The sequence below is a fragment of the Caretta caretta genome, chromosome 25, assembly GCF_965140235.1.
Source record: "Caretta caretta isolate rCarCar2 chromosome 25, rCarCar1.hap1, whole genome shotgun sequence".
Classification (NCBI taxonomy): domain Eukaryota; kingdom Metazoa; phylum Chordata; order Testudines; family Cheloniidae; genus Caretta; species Caretta caretta.
The window spans coordinates 19,989,145-20,007,900 of NC_134230.1; the positions used below are offsets into that span (position 1 = coordinate 19,989,145).

At 46.6% G+C, this 18,756-nt stretch overlaps 1 protein-coding gene across 3 annotated transcripts in view; it reads left to right on the top strand.

The window, feature by feature from the left end:
• Window positions 1-4,253: 4,253 nt before the first annotated feature.
• Window positions 4,254-18,756, top strand: part of MED26 (mediator complex subunit 26) — a 52,364-nt gene continuing 37,861 nt past the window's right edge. For all 3 annotated transcript variants that reach the window (XR_007353988.2, XR_012666084.1, XM_048831358.2), the window contains exon 1: window positions 4,254-4,583. Coding sequence is in view for 1 of the 3 variants with exons in the window: in XM_048831358.2 (XP_048687315.1) it covers window positions 4,509-4,583 (75 nt within the window). In the remaining 2 variants the exon portion in view is untranslated. The remainder of the gene's footprint in view (window positions 4,584-18,756) is intronic.

Here is an 18,756-nt window from a genome sequence, read left to right on the forward strand (position 1 = left end):
CCATGAAAATTAACTCCTAGAATGGAGAGGAATCCAGGGGGTTGTAACTTCAGAGAAGGAGAGAGAAGACTCTGATAAGTGGGTCCTAGGCTATAGACTGTAACTAATACCTTGCACTGTACAATAGGTAGTACATAGGTACTGTATTATGTGCTCCAGAAGGTGCTCAGTGAAGAGGAGCAGCTTTATTCCACTCTACCTGAAGTTTTTGTACCTTTTTTGGGGGTAGCCCCAACCAGAATGAATTGCAGCAATCTACCAAGATTGATAAACTGGGAAGGATTTCTGCTGAGAGGTCTGTACCACAAAGGAAAGCTTGCAGCCCCAGGCTAACTCTAAATGAACGAGACCATATTTTAATTTGTAACTCTTTTCCAATTGTTGTATATAACCCCATGCCTGACTGCCTTTTTTTTTTAAAAACTCTCTTATGTTTGTATTTAATCTTTTCTCAGAAAATATGGGAAAAGTAAAGTTTTTATACAGCACTGTAAACGTTTGATAAAGCACTGCACATAAAAATAGAATCCCTGAAGAATTTTCAGTTTCAGGCTCTGAACCTGCAAACATTTATGCATGGGTTTAACTCCATGCATATTAGTCCCATTGAGTTATGAGTACAACGTTTTTAAGCAATTGGGGCTTAAATAAATATAAGGATAAGAGCAGATGACAACTACAGGAAGGGTTTAAGGGGTGGTGAGAGAAGACAAGATCACACTTCGTCATCTGGTTGAGTAATTCAGGTATTTTGGGAGTAATTCTGTGTCTGTCATAGTCTTGTCTGAAACCAAACCATGGGATGAAGATGTGGCTACTTCCAACACTGCTTTCTCCTACAAAACCAAGTAATAAAAACATGCCACTACAAAGGAGTGGACACCTGTGGACAGTTAAATATTATAACATCATAGGTTAGAAAGTTGGCAGTAATGAATGTTGCATTCTTGAGAATGGGTCTAATGCCTGTCTAAGGGCAGCTGACCTTTCCCTTTACTAAGAGACACATTAAAATCTCCCTCCTGCTCATCCCTAGCCATGATTGGCAAGGATCTTGAGATATTTCAGTTTGCAAAGAATAATCTTTAGGATGGGGTTATATTTGAAAGTTCAGTTGTCCCATGCACATCTGTTGAAAAGGGGAGAGATGCTGTCCTTTCCACGGTATGCAGGGGATGGCATCCCATTAAAATCTACTGTTTTTAGAATCCATGACTCTCAAAGTATTTCCACCCTAATTTTTATCTACCTTCCTCAGTGAATACTTAGCCAGTGTATTGAAGAGGATGGTCCTACAGTGTATAAATAAGCCACTAGAGGTCCCCTTAATCGTCAGAGTAGCACTCAGCTCTATTTTGTGTCCACCATTCTTTTGATTTGTATCAGTTATTCAGAGCAATGTTTTGTAGATGTGAAGTTCTGGTCAATTCCATGTAGAACAAGTAGCATTCTCTTCTCTAAGTAACACTTTTCAATGTGTTTTAATTTAGGAGGTAGAAAATGTTCAAGCTATACTAACACTGCAAATATGGCAAACTATATTATAGCAACAAGGTAGGTGAGGTAATGTTTTTCATGAGACCAACTTCTGTTGGTGGAAGGTACAAGCTTCCAAGTTACACAGAGCTCTTGTATAGTAACTATAATATATGTATAATAAACCATATTCTGATTAAATGGATGATATAATGCAATGAAGCATTGATAGTAGTCACTTTAGCAGATGTTATAAATGTAATAGTTAAATGTTTATACATGTTATCATTGCAGTTATACACTGTTGCACTGAAACTGATTAAAATTGTTTGCTTTGAACTACTTATTCTTACCATGCACCCAAGAGTTTAGATCCTTGATTAGTGTGGCAGACCACTTAGTGACCACTGATTTTCAGAGTGTGGGATTTATGGCGCAGCTTTACTTTTTGTGTGGAATGAAATTTTAGATTGTGAATTTCTCAGGGCAGGGCCTGTTTTCTTATTTGTGCCTTATACAGAGCTGAGCACATAGTGCAAGTATGACTGTTGTTAGATATCTGGCTCCATGTGTGTGTTCTCTGTGTGCTGTCCCAACCAGATAGTTGGCACAGCAGACTTCAGTCAAACTGTCCGATGACCACAGGATCCGTTAAGGTACGAAGGCGCCCGGCCAAGTTTATTGTCAACAAAGCATGGTAATAGCACCTGGCAGATTCTGAGGCTACTAAGATGTATGTCTGTGATAATGGATGCAGCTCAATAAATGGCGGGACTTTCCATTCCCCCTTACGCTGGCCAAAGACACTCCCTCTGAGATACCTTTTTATACATCGTTACAAACAAGTTACGTATTGCCCCGATGTATCTGGGCACCACTCTCTGATTTATCTGGCCGCCACCCATTGCCTTGTACCTGTTGGTTTGATCAAAACATCTGTATCCCTCATGCTATCATCCTGACCTAATCTTTAAGATGGGTCAGCATGTTCCTGTTATCTTTGGAGGATAGGTTGGTAGCGGGGTGTTCAAGTACCACCCTTCTGGAATGTGTTTGCGTGTATATTATCGTACCTAACACTACTTAGGAATTGTGTTTCTGCAATATCAGCCCTGTTGCCAGATTCTGTGAGTAGGGTCTAGTTCACAGCCTGACTTTGCTTTATATTAGGAAAACTTTACGACTTTAGCTCAGGCCTCTGATATAAGGCCTTATGTGTCTTTCTTTGTATTTTGTAAACTCAGTCCTTTCCACAAGGCTTAAACTATGCAGGCTCTAGCAGTTGCTTCAATGATCATTTTAACCACTACAGTGAAAATTAGTGGAAATCCTGATTATGCAAGGGGTATAAAAATCATCATTTGCCCAATGGTATATGCCTATCTCTCAGATGTGAGAGGTCAAATGTGACTACACAAAAGGCAGCCAAAAAGCAAATTAATAGGGGCAAGGTGTGGTAGTGATTATATGCCAAATATAATTCTTTCGTGAATATTCTAGAATTATTTAGCATCTATTGATTTCCCTTTTCCAGTAGAGGCCACCAGAACATAAACGGACTCTCCTGAGGTTTTAAACAAGTGCAGCTGCTGCTGGGAGAAGAAAATAGGTTTTCTCCTCCCATATCCAGAACTTTGGTTCTTTGGCAGCATAACTATAGCTTGACTTGTTGGGGATGCCTAGCTTTTAGTTTTATATACCCTACCAATAGATTGCATCTTAGTTTGGTGAGATGTTTAAAAATGTTATGTGAGGGGGAGATTTAATGTAAACCGTGGCTCATAAAATTGACACAAATAGAATAGGGACCTTTAGGAATGTATCTGTGGGCATTAAAGCCCTTGAAAGTAACCTGATTCAAATTATTCTGGGTGTATGTTTTATCCTACTAGGAGTAATGAGGTCCAATCTGTTTAAGAGTTTTTTGCACTGCTTCAGATTGCATTGGCATGCAAGGGAGACACTATGGTGTGTGTTATGACTAACACCATTACTTTCTTGAGGCTGCTGCTGCCAGCAGGAAGATTATGGAAATGTTTGTTTTTAGTAATGGCCGTTTTCTTCAAATAGTGTTAATTATATCATCTGCTTTTCAGCTAGAAAGACTCACTGTTGTCACTCTCTTTACTGAGGGTACCTTGCATTAAAGAAAAATCTTAGCTGTCTGGTTTTGCAGAGGCTATTTCCCCCCCCCCCCCGTTACTGCCAGGACAAGTGCCCATCTCTAAGCGAGAGCTGGAGATCAAACCACGGGCTTTCTGTGAATACTCTGTTTAATCTTGGCCTGTCCCAGCACCCTTGCTGGCTTCAGCGGGGCTTTACTGTAGCCGCACCCCTTGGCCATTATCCCTTGAGCCGCAGCCCCCTATTATTCCCGCCCCCCCGCCGCTGCCCCAGCTCTGGGGCTGCCCCCGAGTCCTGGGCTGGGCCCCGCCGAGCAATCCGGGGCCGGGAGCAGCTGCTGGGGCCAAGGGGAAGGCCTAGCGGGCTCCGTCGCTGTCGCTCCGGGGCAGCCCAGCGGACGCTGGAGCCGCCTCCCCCGCCGGCTCCGTGTTTCCCGCTCCCCCGGCTCGGTAACGTGCGGGGTCAGGGCGCTGCCTTCGCCTTGGCGCTATACGCTGCCGCCCCGCCTTGGGCGCATGCGTATTGCGAAGAGGAGGCCTTCGCTTCTACCGAGCATGCGCACTTGCTCAACGTGCCTGTGCGTGCGTTTGTACGTCACAGTCGCGCCGTGCGTAACGGCGTCGGGTGGGTCCCATGGTGCTTTGCGCGGGGCTGGCTCTCCGAGTCCTGCCCACAGTTGAGTTCGGCCCCGAGCTGAGCAGACGGGTCCGGCCTAGTCCTGCCGCCTCGACCCCCCCTCGCGGTCGCGTCTGGCTCCGAGCGCCGCTCCCCCCGCCGCGCGGGGAGCGAACATGCGGCTGCGGCGCCCTGAGGAGGCTGCTGCCGGCGAGTGAGGAGCCGCTGCCCCGGCCCGGCCCGGCCCCGCCGCCTGCCCGCCCCGGCCGCAGCCGCCCCGCTTCGCCCAGGCAATGACAGCGGCTCCGGCCCCCTCCCCGCAGCAGATCAGGGACCGGCTGCTGCAGGCCATCGACCCGCAGAGTAACGTGAGTACAGACCTCCCCTTCCCCTTCCCCTTCCCCGGGCGGGCGGGGGGGGGCGCGCTGCCCCCTGCTCCGCCGACCTCCCCTTCCCCCTCCCCCTCCCCGGGCGGGCGGGGGGGGGCGCGCTGCCCCCTGCTCCGCCGACCTCCCCTTCCCCCTCCCCCTCCCCGGGCGGGCGGGGGGGGGGCGCGCTGCCCCCTGCTCCGCCGACCTCCCCTTCTCCCCCTCCCCCTCCCCCTCCCCGGGCGGGTGGGGGGGGGCGCGCTGCCCCCTGCTCCGCCGACCTCCCCTTCCCCCTCCCCCTCCCCGGGCGGGCGGGGGGGGCGCGCTGCCCCCTGCTCCGCCGACCTCCCCTTCCCCCTCCCCGGCGGGTGGGGGGGGGCGCGCTGCCCCCTGCTCCGCCGACCTCCCCTTCCCCCTCCCCGGGCGGCGCTGCCCCGTAGATCGTGCCGTCCGCGAACCGGTGACCCTTGTGGGTGTGTTGCGAGCTCCTGGTTTCTGGCCTCCCGGGAGGCGCCTATCCCGCCGGCAGCCTGCATGCCGGTTCCCCGGGGTCCCCTCCTCGCGGAGCAGCCCTCGACCGGAAGCTCCGGCCGCGGGTGGCGCAAGGGGAGCCTGGCTTTCCTGGCTCCCTTCTTGGGATGCTCCGGAGTCCGAGGCGTTTCGTCTCCCTGTGCGAGGGCCCAGGATTCCCGCGCCCCCAGGCCTGGGGGTTTCCCGAGGCCTGATCCCCTTGCCACAGGGCCGGGCTTGCCGGTGCGTGTGCTCCCGCGGGCAGGGCTGTGGGGCCGGGGACCGGGGGCAGATGGTAACCGGCCATGTGGTGCGGAGCCGGCCTGCGCTCCGTACTCCAGCCCGCGGCTCTGGCGCGGCCTGCAGGGGCTCTGGGCTGTCTGTACTGGGTTTTCCTATTCTGGCTCCTTTGGGAAAGCGGCGGGACAGGGAGCTTTCCGGCCTCCGCGCGGAAGGAGGCGGCGGCAGAGCAACCAGTGTCCGTGCCGAGGCTGCTCTGCGTGCGCGATTCACTCCCGAGGGGGCATCCCAACGGTTCTCCCTGCTTCACTCCATAAAAGACCCTTGGAGAGGGGTATCCTCCAGTGGTTTTGGCACCCCTGACCTGTCTGCCCTCTCTGGAGGGCTCCCACCCTTTCCCTATTTCGTGTTCCAGCCTCTCTTTCTCCCCCTATATCTACACCCGCGGGGGGCACTCCCAGCAAACCCCTCTGCTCTCCGCTGCATCTTAGCACATCCTGGAAGGGGCTTCTTGTCATTTCTCCTTCTATTCCCTGACCCACAAGCTCCCACGCTTAGGGACTTCATTTGATGCAGGTTAGTGTCTCAGATAAGATCCTGATCTGGAATTACAGGACTGTGAGGCCCTTGAAACTTTTGGGGCCATCTCTGGGGCTAGGGCAGAAGCAGGCTGTGAGTTCCCGAATACTTTACAGTTGGGGGTAAAACATTCTTGGCCTTTGCTTTGGCTTTATTCTTTTCTACAGGATAAGCTTATTAGCTAGTTTGAAGATGCAGCATAAGCACAGAGAACCTGGTGTACATTTTACCTTGTGCTTTAAATAATTAAACTTACAATTTTCTGTTTCAAATTAGTGGTACGTAGGGGCTGTAGGGTAAGTTTGGATCAGCAGCACATCAAAGTCCATGAAAGCTTATGCTCTAATAAATTGGTTAGTCTCTAAGGTGCCACAGGTATCCTGTTCTTTTTACATCAAAGTCTGCAAGTTGCAAAGTAGAGTTCAGTTCATATAACATCTGAGGTTGGCTATGATGGAGCCTAAGTGTGCGCAAAGTCTAATGTTATACACCAGGTTTCAGAGTAGCAGCCGTGTTAGTCTGTTTTCGCAAAAAGAAAAGGCGTACTAGTGGCACCTTAGAGACTAACCAATTTATTTGAGCATAAGCTTTCGTGAGCTACACCTCACTGCATCGGATGCATTCAGTAGGAAAAAAAAACAACAATGCATCCGATGCAGTGAGCTGTAGCTCACGAAAGCTTATGCTCAAATAAATTGGTTAGTCTCTAAGGTGCCCTCCTTTTCTTTTTGCTATACACCAATACATCATGCCACTCTCAGGGTGGGCAGGTCTCTCTTCCACTTGCCGTAGGGCAGATGGAATTTGATATATCAGTTCACACATACCTGTGTCTTAGAGAAGTTCTCTTTTTATTAGGAGCAGATGTATGTGTCTCAGTAATAAAGTGGGATAATGAAGTGAATGCAGACTGAGGATGCTACAACAAATTATACACATAATCTGAAAACCAGAAAAAATCAGCTCAATCACTTCATGTTTATTTTCCTAAACATCTGATCTTGGACTAAAAGATCCTGTAATAAAATAAATAATGTTACTTATTGAAGCATTTTAAAGATAAAGCTGTCCAAGAATGCAGTACTTGACCCTAGTTGTCCCTCAATGCAGTTATTACAGCATTGTTTTAAATGAGGTCTGTCATACTGTGCCCTGTGCAAACTCATGAGATCGGGATCTTTCAGTTTAACGGGCCACAGGAGTAGCACATACTATTTTAAAGCAATTTATCTTTAATCTTCTGTTCCTATGCACCCTTTATAACCTTTGGTAACGTCATTAAAATGTACTATACACTGACCCTCAGCAGTGCTGGATATTGACAGTTACTGATCCCAAAATGTGGAAGTTAATCAGAATTGTAAAACTTCATGTAATTGATTTTACAGAGTAAATTAATCTATAGGCATTTGTTAGTTTAAATAGAAAACATCTAGGCACAGCATGCTGTGAGTGCTGTAGATTATTGGGAGAGGAAGTGCCCCTAAATAGTAAATTTTCTTTTACCTCCATCTCAGTTACTAATTAAGAACTCTGAAGGGTATTTCAGAGAGAGCAGTTTTCAGGGGGCAGGAGGGAGCGATGGTGCCAGGCTATAATCTTATTGCCTGGCAGTTCAGAAAACAAGTGAAAAAACCATATGAAGTGAAATATGGTTCCTGACTGCTTGCTGGACAGCCTGCCAAACCATATGTCAGAATCTTGGATTTGCTGACTGAGGCAGTATATTGCTCATGAGGTTAAACTGTACAGTTCTGGCCTCATTTTCCACGTAAAGGTCTTCAAGCAGATGGAAGATGGATAGATTTCTTGTCCTGCATTTGCTATTCAGTTTGTTTCATACTGAATTTTTGGATGAGTACAGTGTCTAGAATGTGTAGAGTTGCTTGTTTATAAGGAAACTGAGTCAGGAGGCTAATTCTTACTTTTGCCATCAGATCAGATACATCAGTCAATCAATGTATGTAGGACTTCGAAGTATTAAACAGATCAAAACCTTGACCTTGTAGGAAGGAGATACCAATCTATAATACAGCTTCTGTTTTTTAGAAAATGTGTTAAATTCAGGTCGTCCCTGCAAATCTTTCCTGGCCTCAGTAATAGAATGTAAGTGCAACTTTCAAGGTTTTAATAGGTGCAAAAATAACCATTTAGTGGGGAAAAGGTAAGTCAAAATATTTATGTACCAATGGCTTTCTTCTGGCACTAATGTTACTTGTTTCTAGCTCTGCTGAACCTTCTTTGTTCTAGAGCTCTGTCTAATGTTTTGGCATTCAGAATTATTTAACTTGTATTTGAGCATGTCATCTAATTAGTTTCCCATTTAAAAGAATTCATTTGTCTTTTTAAACAGTAAACTTAGCACAATTTATGACAGACCTGTTGAATTAGTGCTTTCTGTAACATATAACAATATGCAATTAAGAAATAAATATTCTGTGAATTTTTTTTACCCTCCCTCACCAGTCTTGCCAAGACCCATGAAAATGAACATAAAAAGAGCATGTATTTTCAGCACTACTGCTGCTTGGAGTGCAGTTGTGGTGATGTGTTCAGATATTATGGTGATGGGGGCCATATAAGTAAGGCTATGTTTTATTCACAGGTATTTTTAGTAAAAGCCATGGACAGGTTACAGGCAGTAAACAAAATTTCATGGCCTGTGACCTGTTCATGACTTTTACTATATGCCCCTAAATAAAACTTAGGCTGAGGGGCTCTGGGTGCTCTGGGGAGTGGCCCGGGGACCCCCACTGGTGCTGGGAGGGGAAGCTGGGTCGTGGTGTGGCCTGGGGCCCTCGCTGATGCTGGGGGGTGGGCGGGTGGTGGCACGTGGCCTGGGACCCCTGCTGGGGGAGGGGAAGGTTGGTGGGGCTGGCAGGCTCCCTACCCAGTTCTGACCGGCATGTTCCTGCAGCTCCTAGTGGGAGGGGTGGTCGGGGGGCTCCACGCGGTGCTCCTGCCACAGGCACTGGCTCTGCAGCTCCCATTGGCTGGGAACCGCAGACAGTGGGGGCTGCGAGCAGTGTGTGGAGTCCATGGCCCCTCCACCTAGGATCTGTAGGGACATGCTGGTGGGACCCCCTCCCTGGTAAACACCACCCCGTGCTGCAACTCCCTGCCCCAGCCCTGAGACCCCTCCCACACACCCAAGCTGCTGCTGCTGCTGGCCACTCTAGAAGTCACAGAAAGTCACAAAATCCGTAACCTCTGTGACAGACGCGCAGCCTTTACATATAAGTAACCAGACTGATATCTTCAGAGAGAATTAGGTTAGCAGTTAACAGCATTGATGCTGAGCTTGTGACAGGTTAGTTACCCACATAATTTAATGTACATTAATAATAAGCTTATTATTCTGCATATTTTGATAGACTTATCCTGACCAATAATATTGGAAAAATAAGCCCAGTGTTTAAAAGTGCCTATAGGAAGGGGGTGTCTTCCATCTTAACCTTTTCAACCAAGAGCAAAGGTAATGTACTCGAGATCAACTCAATAAACTGTTAATAGACCTTGGATGTTCTAGACTCCAAAGCCTGTAAGACAGTCGTCAAATGCTGCATGGATACTGTGCAGGTAGGTATTTTAATTAAGCAGAAAACTTCAGGGGCCTGTAGCTGATGCGACTGCTAGCCTCAGATATATCCAGTGGCTGGTGATGGGGAGGCTCTGAGTTACTACAATGAATTCTTTCCCAGATGTCTGGGTGGTGGGTCTTGGCCACATGCTCAGGGTCTAACTGATCACCTTATTTGGGTTCAGGAAGGAATTTCCCCCCAGATCAGCTTGGCAGAGACTTGGAGTTTTTTCACCTTCCTTTGCAGCACGAGGCATAGGTCACTTGCAGGTTTAAACTAGTGTTAAATAGTGGCTTCTCTGTAACTTCAAGTCTTTAAATCATGATTTGAGGACTTCTGTAATAGACCCATAAGCTCTGTCTGAGTTACTGAAGTGGATGGTCCCTTTTGGCCTTAAACTCTGAGTTTTGAAAACACTATTTCTCTTCCCCCCCCCCCCCCCCAAACAAAAACAAAAATAAAAAAACCCACCACCAACCTGGATGATGTGTCTGACAGATTTGAGTCCTGGTGTATGTTATAAACAATTGCTTAGAGTCACGTAGGGAAATTGCTTTGGAAACTAAGGAAGCTGCGAGCTGCAGCACTATCTCCACCATTGGAATCAATACTCATCATTAAAAAAAATCTTGGGTGCTTTCTTTCAGAGCCCGGTTATAGCCTGTTAGATTAATTTGATATGAGGGTTTCATTAATCACATACTGAATAAGTTGTTCAGCAAGGAAGTCTGAGTAAGACTAGGCTTATACTTAATTTTAACTGGCATAGCTATACTAGGGAGTCTTATATAGAAATCACACCCCTAACTCATGTAGCTATGCTGGCAAAAGCCCTAGTTTAAATGCAGTTATACTAGCAAAAAAGTCAGTTTGCTGATGTAATTTTTTTGTTCAAGCAACTGGTATAAACTGCATCTCCACTAGGAGGGTTTGCTGGTATGGCTAAACCAGCAAACTCTTTCTAGTGTAGACAAAGCCTGAGTTGACTTTGAGGTCCTTCTTTAAAACAAACAAAACTTGTCCTAGGTCGATTGAGTGTGATTGGCCAAATAAGTGCTCTCCCCACATGGTCAGTTAATTTCATGAACAAGTTGCTCATCTAGAATTAGTGTAGGAGACTTTCAGCTCTTAAATCTTTGCTTTAACCACCAGATCACATTACTCAGGAACAGAATCTGTTAAATTTATATAGACGTTTACTCTTTTAAAACTGAAACCTTTTCCGCCAAACCCAGGAGAATACACTAATATTTTAGAGACTAACAAATTTATTTGAGCATAAGCTTTCGTGAGCTACAGCTCACTTCATCGGATGCAACTCACGAAAGCTTATGCTCAAATAAATTTGCTAGTCTCTAAGGTGTCACAAGTCCTCCTTTTCTTTCTGCGGCTACAGACTAACAAAGCTGCTTCTCTGAAACTAATATTTTAAGTGCTACTAGGTATGTGGAGTATTCCATAAATTCCCTTATTTTTCAAAGGATGCATATAAAAATGAATAGGTCGTGTAAACAACTTTGATATAGATCCTTTCAGGAGACATCCCGTGTCTGTAAGTGGTGCTGCTCAAGCACTAGTCCTCAGTATTCATTTTCCTCAAATGTTTGTAGATTTTAACAGCGTGACGGGACTTAGCGGGGGTAGGGTGTGGAGTTTTGTCAATTCAGGTGATAACATGATGTAGGAATTCCTGTCCCTGGGAGAATAAAAACAGTGGCCAAAGAGGACTGTCTGCCAAGATCCATAAACCTGGAAATCCTGGATGCCCCATCATCTCAGGCATTGGCACCCTGACAGCAGGATTGTCTGGCTATATAGACTCCCTCCTCAGGCCCTACGCTACCAGCACTCCCAGCTATCTTCGAGAAACCACTGACTTCCTGAGGAAACTACAATCCATCGTTGACCTTCCTGAAAACACCATCCTGGCCGCTATGGATATAGAAGCCCTCTACACCAACATTCCACACAAAGATGGACTACAAGCCGTCAGGAACAGTATCCCCGATAATGTCGCGGCAAACCTGGTGGCTGAACTTCGTGACTTTGTCCTGACCCATAACTATTTACATTGTCCCCAAATGTGATACCTTCAGATCAGCGGCACTGCTATGGGTACCCGCATGGCCCCACAGTATGCCAACATTTTTATGGCTGACTTAGAACAACGCTTCCTCAGCTCTCGTCCCCTAATGCCCCTACTCTACTTGCGCTATATTGAGGACATCATCATCATCTGGACCCATGGAAAAGAAGCCCTTGAGGAATTCCACCATGATTTCAACAATTTCCATCCCACCATCAATCTCAGCCTGGACCAATCCACACAAGAGATCCACTTCCTGGACACTACGGTGCTAATAAGCGATGCTCACATAAACACCACCCAACACCGGAAACCTACTGACCGCTATGCCTACCTACATGCCTCCAGCTTTCACTCGGATCACACCACACGATCCATTGTCTACAGCCAATTTGTCTACAGCCAATTTGAGCTCATGCTCAAATAAATTGGTTAGTCTCTAAGGTGCCACAGGTACTCCTTTTCTGTCTACAGCCAAGCTCTACGATACAACCGCATTTGCTCCAACCCCTCAGACAGAGACAAACACCTACAAGATCTCTATCAAGCCTTCTTACAACTACAATACCCACCTGCTGAAGTGAAGAAACAGATTGACAGAGCCAGAAGAGTACCCAGAAGTCACCTACTTGAGGACAGGCCCAACAAAGAAAATAACAGAACGCCACTAGCCATCACCTTCAGCCCCCAACTAAAACCTCTCCAACGCATCATCAAGGACTTACAACCTATCCTGAAGGACGACACATCGCTCTCACAGATCTTGGGAGATAGGCCGGTCCTTGCTTACAGACAGCCCCCCAACCTGAAGCAAATACTCACCAGCAACCACACACCACACCACAGAGCCGCTAACCCAGGAACCTATCCTTGCAACAAAGCCCATTGCCAGCTGTGTCCACATATCTATTCAGGGGACACCCTTATAGGACCTAATCATATCAGCCACACTATCAGAGGCTCGTTCACCTGCACATGTACCAATGTGATATATGCCATCATGTGCCAGCAATGCCCCTCTGCCATGTACATTGGCCAAACTGGACAGTCTCTATGTAAAAGAATAAATGGACACAAATCAGACGTCAGTAATTATAACATTCAAAAACCAGTCTGAGAACACTTCAGTCTCTTTGGTCACTTGATTACAGACCTAAAAGTTGCAGTTCTTCAACAAAAAATCTTCAAAAACAGACTCCCATGAGAGACTGCTGAATTGGAGTTAATTTGCAAACTGGATACAATTAACTTAGGCTTGAACAGAGACTGGGAGTGGATAGGTCATTACACAAAGTAAAACTATTTCCCCATGTTTATTTCCCTACCCCCCACTGTTCCTCGGATGTTTTTGTCAACTGCTGGAAATGGCCCACCTTGATTATCACTACAAAAGGGCCCCCGCCCCACTCTCCTGCTGGTAATAGCTCACCTTACCTGATCACTCTCTTACACTGTGTATGATAACACCCATTGTTTCATGTTCTCTATGTATATAAATCTCCCCACTGTATTTTCCACTGAATGCATCCGATGAAGTGAGCTGTAGCTCATGAAAGCTTATGCTCAAATAAATTGGTTAGTCTCTAAGGTGCCACAAGTACTCCTTTTCTTTTTGTGAATACAGACTAACACAGCTGCTACTCTGAAACCTGCCACTTTATTGTAATAGTTGTGTGAAGTGTTATGGAGAGGAGGTCTGCCACATGCTGCATTGTATTTAACATAACAGTATTTTTCTTTTGCTCTCAGTACATTGAGAAGGCAGATAACACCCTGTCTCCCCCTCCTCCCCCCCAAAACATAAAAAGTGTTGACTGATGCTGCTACTTTAAACTTTTCAGGAGTGGTGTTATCCCACTCCAGTAATGTTGAGATTTATTAATCCTGTTTGACTCACCGTATCAAAGAAAATCTAAAGGTATGTCTATACTGGCAGAGTTATATCGCCGCTCAGAGAGCGCTGAAGGGAAACCGCTGTTGTGTGTTCGCACTGTCAGCTGCCTGCGCAATAGCATGTTCACACTTGTGGCACTTGCAGTGGTATTTGGAGCGGTGCACTCTGGGCAGCTATCCCACAGAGCATCTCTTCCTCTTCTGCCGCTAAGAGTTGTGGGAAGTCAGAGCAGTCGCAAGGCATCCTTGGTCTTGTCCCAATGCCCTGTGATGCATTGCTTTACATCCCAGCAATCCCTATGCTTCCATCCGCATTTGGCGCCATTTTTCAGCAGTTTGTATACTGCGTACTGCAGGAATGGATCCTGCACTGTTAACCAATATGCTGCTCGCTCTCACTAACACGTCCTGAATGGCAGTGGAGTTATTCCTTAAACTACAAAGGCAAGAGGAGTTCGACATTGATCTTGCCATGTGTAGTAGCTATGACACGAGATTGCTTGTGGCATTCATGGAGTTGCTGACCACAGTGGAATGACACTTTTGGGCTCGGGAAACAAGCACTGAGTGGTGGGATCACATAGTCATGCACGTCTGGGATGACGAGCAGTGGCTGCAGAACTTTCGGATGAGGAAAGCCACATTCATGGGACTGCGTGATGAGCTTGCCCCAGCCCTGCAGTGCAAGGACATGAAAATGAGAGCTGCCCTGTCACTGGAGAAGCACATGGAGATTGCACTGCGGAAGCTGGCTATTCAATACTGCTACTGATTGGTCGCTAACCAGTTTGGAGTGGGAAAGTCGACCTTTGGACTCGTGTTGACGGAAGTATGAAGGGCCATTAATTGCATCCTGCTTCGAAAGACTGTGACTCTGGGCAACATGCATGACATTGTGGATTGCTTTGCGCAAATGGGCTTCCCTAACTGCGGAGGGGTGATAGATGGCATGCATATTCCAATTCTGGCACCAGACCACCTACCCACCAGATACATTAATCGGAAGGGGTATTTCTCTATGCTTCTCCAGATGCTTGCGGATCACCTTGGGTGTTTCACGGACATTAACACAGGCTGGTGTATGGGGGGTACATGTGTGGGGGTGCATGGGAAAGAGTTTTGCGACAGCGGCCGCAGAGGAGGGCGGGCGCGGAGCTGCTTGGTTTGCAGTGCTAGTAGTGCCTGGAGCATGTCCGCTTGGCACTCCATAACGTTTAAGAGCTGCTCCGTGGCTTCATTCTGGCATGCCACGTTCTCCTTTCGGTCCATCTTCTTGCTGTCCTTCCACTCCTTCAGTTCTTGTTTTTCAGCAGCAGAGTGCATTATGACATCTTGCAGAGAGTCTCTTTAGTTCTTTGTGGCCGCTTTCTAATTCTGCGCAGCTGTTGAGATGGTGATAACAAAGACGGAGGCTGGGCTCCCAAGGTCATATCCTGTGTTTCGCCAAGCTCCGACAGCTGTGATTGGCTAGCCTCCTCCAGGGTAAAGAAGAGCTCCTGTCTGCATGATCTTTGACCTCTGAGTCATCCTCTGTCTCTGGGTCCCCCTCCACGTCCTTGTACAAGATTTCCTCCTCCTGGCTCAGTCCATTCTTGACTGGCACACGAGCCACCGAAGTATCCACAGTGGCCTTTGCAGTGGATGTGGGGTTGCCACCGAGTATCGCATCTAGTTCTTTGTAGATCCAGCAGCTCGTGGGCACAGCACTGGAGCGGTGGTTTGCCTCCCGTGCCTGTCGTAGGCGTTCTGCAGCTCCTTCACTTTGACCCTACGCTGTAGTGTGTCCCGGTCATGACCCCTTTCTCTCATGCATTGTGAAATCTGTCCCTAGGTATCATAATTCCTACAACTGGAGCGTAGCTGGGACTGGACAGCCTCCTCTCCTCAAATGCTGATAAGCCCAGCAGCTCGGCATTCTGCAAGCGGGGATCTTCTGGTGCATGGAGCAGGCATGGTCACCTGGAAATATGTGCTGAGACCACAGCACACATCACCGAGCAAACATGAACGGGACTCCCAAAATTCCCAAGGAATTTAAGGGGTGGGGCTCACGGTTGGTCACCTGAGGGCAGAGCAGTAGAGTTCAAACCGATGACGGGAGAGGCGAGAACAGGCATTGTGGGACACCTCCCAGAGGCTGGTTGCAGCGCTGTAATCGACCAGGGTGTCTACACTGGCACCACGGTGCTGTAGCCCCAGCGCAGAAAGCTGTATGGCTCTTGTCGGCATGGTTCTTTTACAGTGTACACCGCAGAAAGCTGCGTTACTGCGCAGAAACTTGCTAGTGTACACAAGGCCTATCTTTTAAACTATTTCCCTTTGCTGGCCTCTTATGAGACCCCAGAGAAATGATGGATTCCTAGTACTAAAATGAGTAAATACATAACATTCCCTCCCTGAGTTTAAACACTAGAAATGAATTAGTAAAACAGGGAGTTTGACTTGGAGGATTAAGTGTTGTTGCCGTTACCATCTCTGTCGTTAGTTCAAATCTGATCTGGATTGATGGTGAGTAAACACCTATAAAATACTTACTATGTGAAATGACTTGGTTGTAAGTCAAGATGCCATGGAGATCATATGATAGTTGGCATCACTGCTTAGACTCCCAGAACGGACCTGAATTATTAGTAAAAGATTAAGGCTACCTGTATTGGCCTGGGGAGTTCCCTCCAGTTGGTTTTTGAGTTTTGCAGCTAAGCTTCCATGGCTCAGGGTTTATAGCATCTCACCAATATGAAATTCACTTAGGGTGACCAGATAGCAAATGTGAAAAATTGGGATGAGAGTGGTGGGGGGTAATAGGTGCCTATATAAGAAAAAGCCCCAAATATCGGGACTGTCCCTATAAAATTGGGACATCAGGTCACCCTAAATTCACTTCTTACTTTTTAAAAAAAAATGTAGTAAAAGCATAATGGGAGAATTGTTTTCTCCCTTAATTTTCTAAGCAATAGAAGGGAAAGAGGACAGTGCCCCCTCGCTTCCCTTCTTAGTGACTTTTTTAGGTGCAGGAAAGTGTCTCAGGTGTGGATGAAGGTAAAACAGACTTGACCTTTGCTTTGACTTTATCCTTTCCTTTAAGGAACTAATAAGTTTATTTAGTTCAAGGATGCTGCCTGAGTATATAAAAGCTAGTGTGTATTTTACTTCTTATGGTAAAGAATTAAACTTACAATTTGTACTTTAGTTTTCTGTTTCAAATAACTTGAAATTCTAAATTATACTTTGAATGCAAAAGCAGCTGACAATATTATACCTATCACCTGCCTTGTCTCTCTTGTTACCTGCCTCACTGCATGCTTATGGAGGGGCTGCAGAGTAGAAGGAATAATAAGGTAGTCTTTTTAGAGTTTGAATCAGCACATCAAAATCTGGGTTGCAGAGGAGGATTTGGTGCACTGATATACGTGTTCCACTGTAGTTGGTCTCATCTGAAACCATTTAATTTTCAAAGCCACTTTAAGTGGGGAGGATTGCATTTGATACTTTAATATCTTTAATAGCTGGACTAAGCTAATTGGAGGTGCTTTCTGTTAAGTCACGTGGGTCAAGTGAGAATGTTAGCATAGTGGGTTGACTGGCTTCATGCCTGTGAAAGGGTGTAGTGGGTCAGCTGGATTCAGCCCCATAGTAGTGTTGTTCATTTCTGTTCAGAATAGCTTTCTGAATTTTTGCAGCTCTGTTGTCTTGCTTCCACTGTTTCCAAAAGGTGCCTGTAGTTGGTACAGTAATACTTGCATAGGTACCAGGTTGTAACTAATATGAGCTAGTACTATCCAGAAACATCCTCCTTGATAGTCTTAAACATATTATGGCTCATAGAATCTCAGGGTTGGAAGGGACCTCAGGAGGTCATCTAGTCCAACCCCCTGCTCAAAGCAGGACCAATCCCCAATTTTTGCCCCAGATCACTAAATGGCCCCCTCAAGGATTGAACTCTCAACCCTGGGTTTAGCAGGCCAATGCTCAAACCACTGAGCTATCCCTCCCCCCCCAATATACCAATACAGTACATTTTCTGAGGCCATATTGGATGAAGCTCAGACTGGAAAAATGGCACAGTGGTATCAGCTATCTTGTACATGTTTATGGTTCTTTGGTAGGAAAAACAGAACTTCCTCCATTTTCCCACTGAGGCCTTATGGTGGTCCATTGGTGCAGAGACCGTGTCGCTTGTGGCAGGACATCATCTCACAGGGCTGGGGTTAGTAGCCATCCTTCAGTCAGGTTAGGGTTGGGGCTGAGGCTGCTGAAGGAAGTCTGGGTGCTGTCAAAAAAAGTCAGATGTATGTTGGAGGCCAAAGCAATGGTGTGGTTCAACTGCCCCTTCAACATCTGCTTTCCCCAGGCCCCAAGTGATGGTATCACTTGCGTTTAGCCACCTCACCCCCCCCCCCTTGGTGTTCAGTGCGGAGGGGAGGTAACTTATTCAAGGTATGTCTTCACTACTGAATTAACTCAAATGTTCTACGCTTGTTTTTCTTGAGTGAGCCTAGCTTGAGTGAGAGTGCCCACACTGCTAATAGCACTCAAGATGCTGTGTCCACACTGGTGCTGCACTCACTCATGTCTGGCACGAAAACAATTAATTCTTTCCCAGTGAATTGTGGGAGAACATGTCTGTTCTGGGCGTATGGGAGGAATTCTGCAAAGGCATTGGAGGTTGTAAGTTCTTTGGGGCAGGGCCTGTCTTTTTGTAATGTTTGTAACTTACCTAGGACAGGGAAGTCCTGGTCTATCACTAGGGCTTCTAGGCACGATGGCAAAACAAATAATGAACTAGTATCAGTCAAATGGAGCTAGCCTGTATCCACGATCAGAATGCTCATGTTAGCAGCTGACAGTTCTAGCTTTAGCCTCTGCTCGCTGATGGGCCAACCAACTTAAATTAAAAGCACCATCACAGTTGTTTAGTGTGTGTGTGAGTCAAATTGAGTTGACTTTGCAATGAAGGCAAGGTGTCCACTGATGCTCTCTGCAGTGCCCCATGGAGATTTGTTTCCCTTTGTTTTTAAATGATTCCCTAATCTAAACTGCCCATCTCTCACCCATTCTGCAAGATGGTTAACAACAAAATTCAGCAATGAATAAATTAACAGCACTCTCCATAACAAGGACCCATCGTGAGAAATCAGCATCCTGGCTGCTCTTGAGAATCTCAAGACAAGGGAGGCATACAGAAGGAAATTGCTATCAAAGTACCCTGAAACATTATAGTCACTGTATCACCAGATTTCAGAGCAGCAGCCGTGTTAGTCTGTATTCGCAAAAAGAAAAGGAG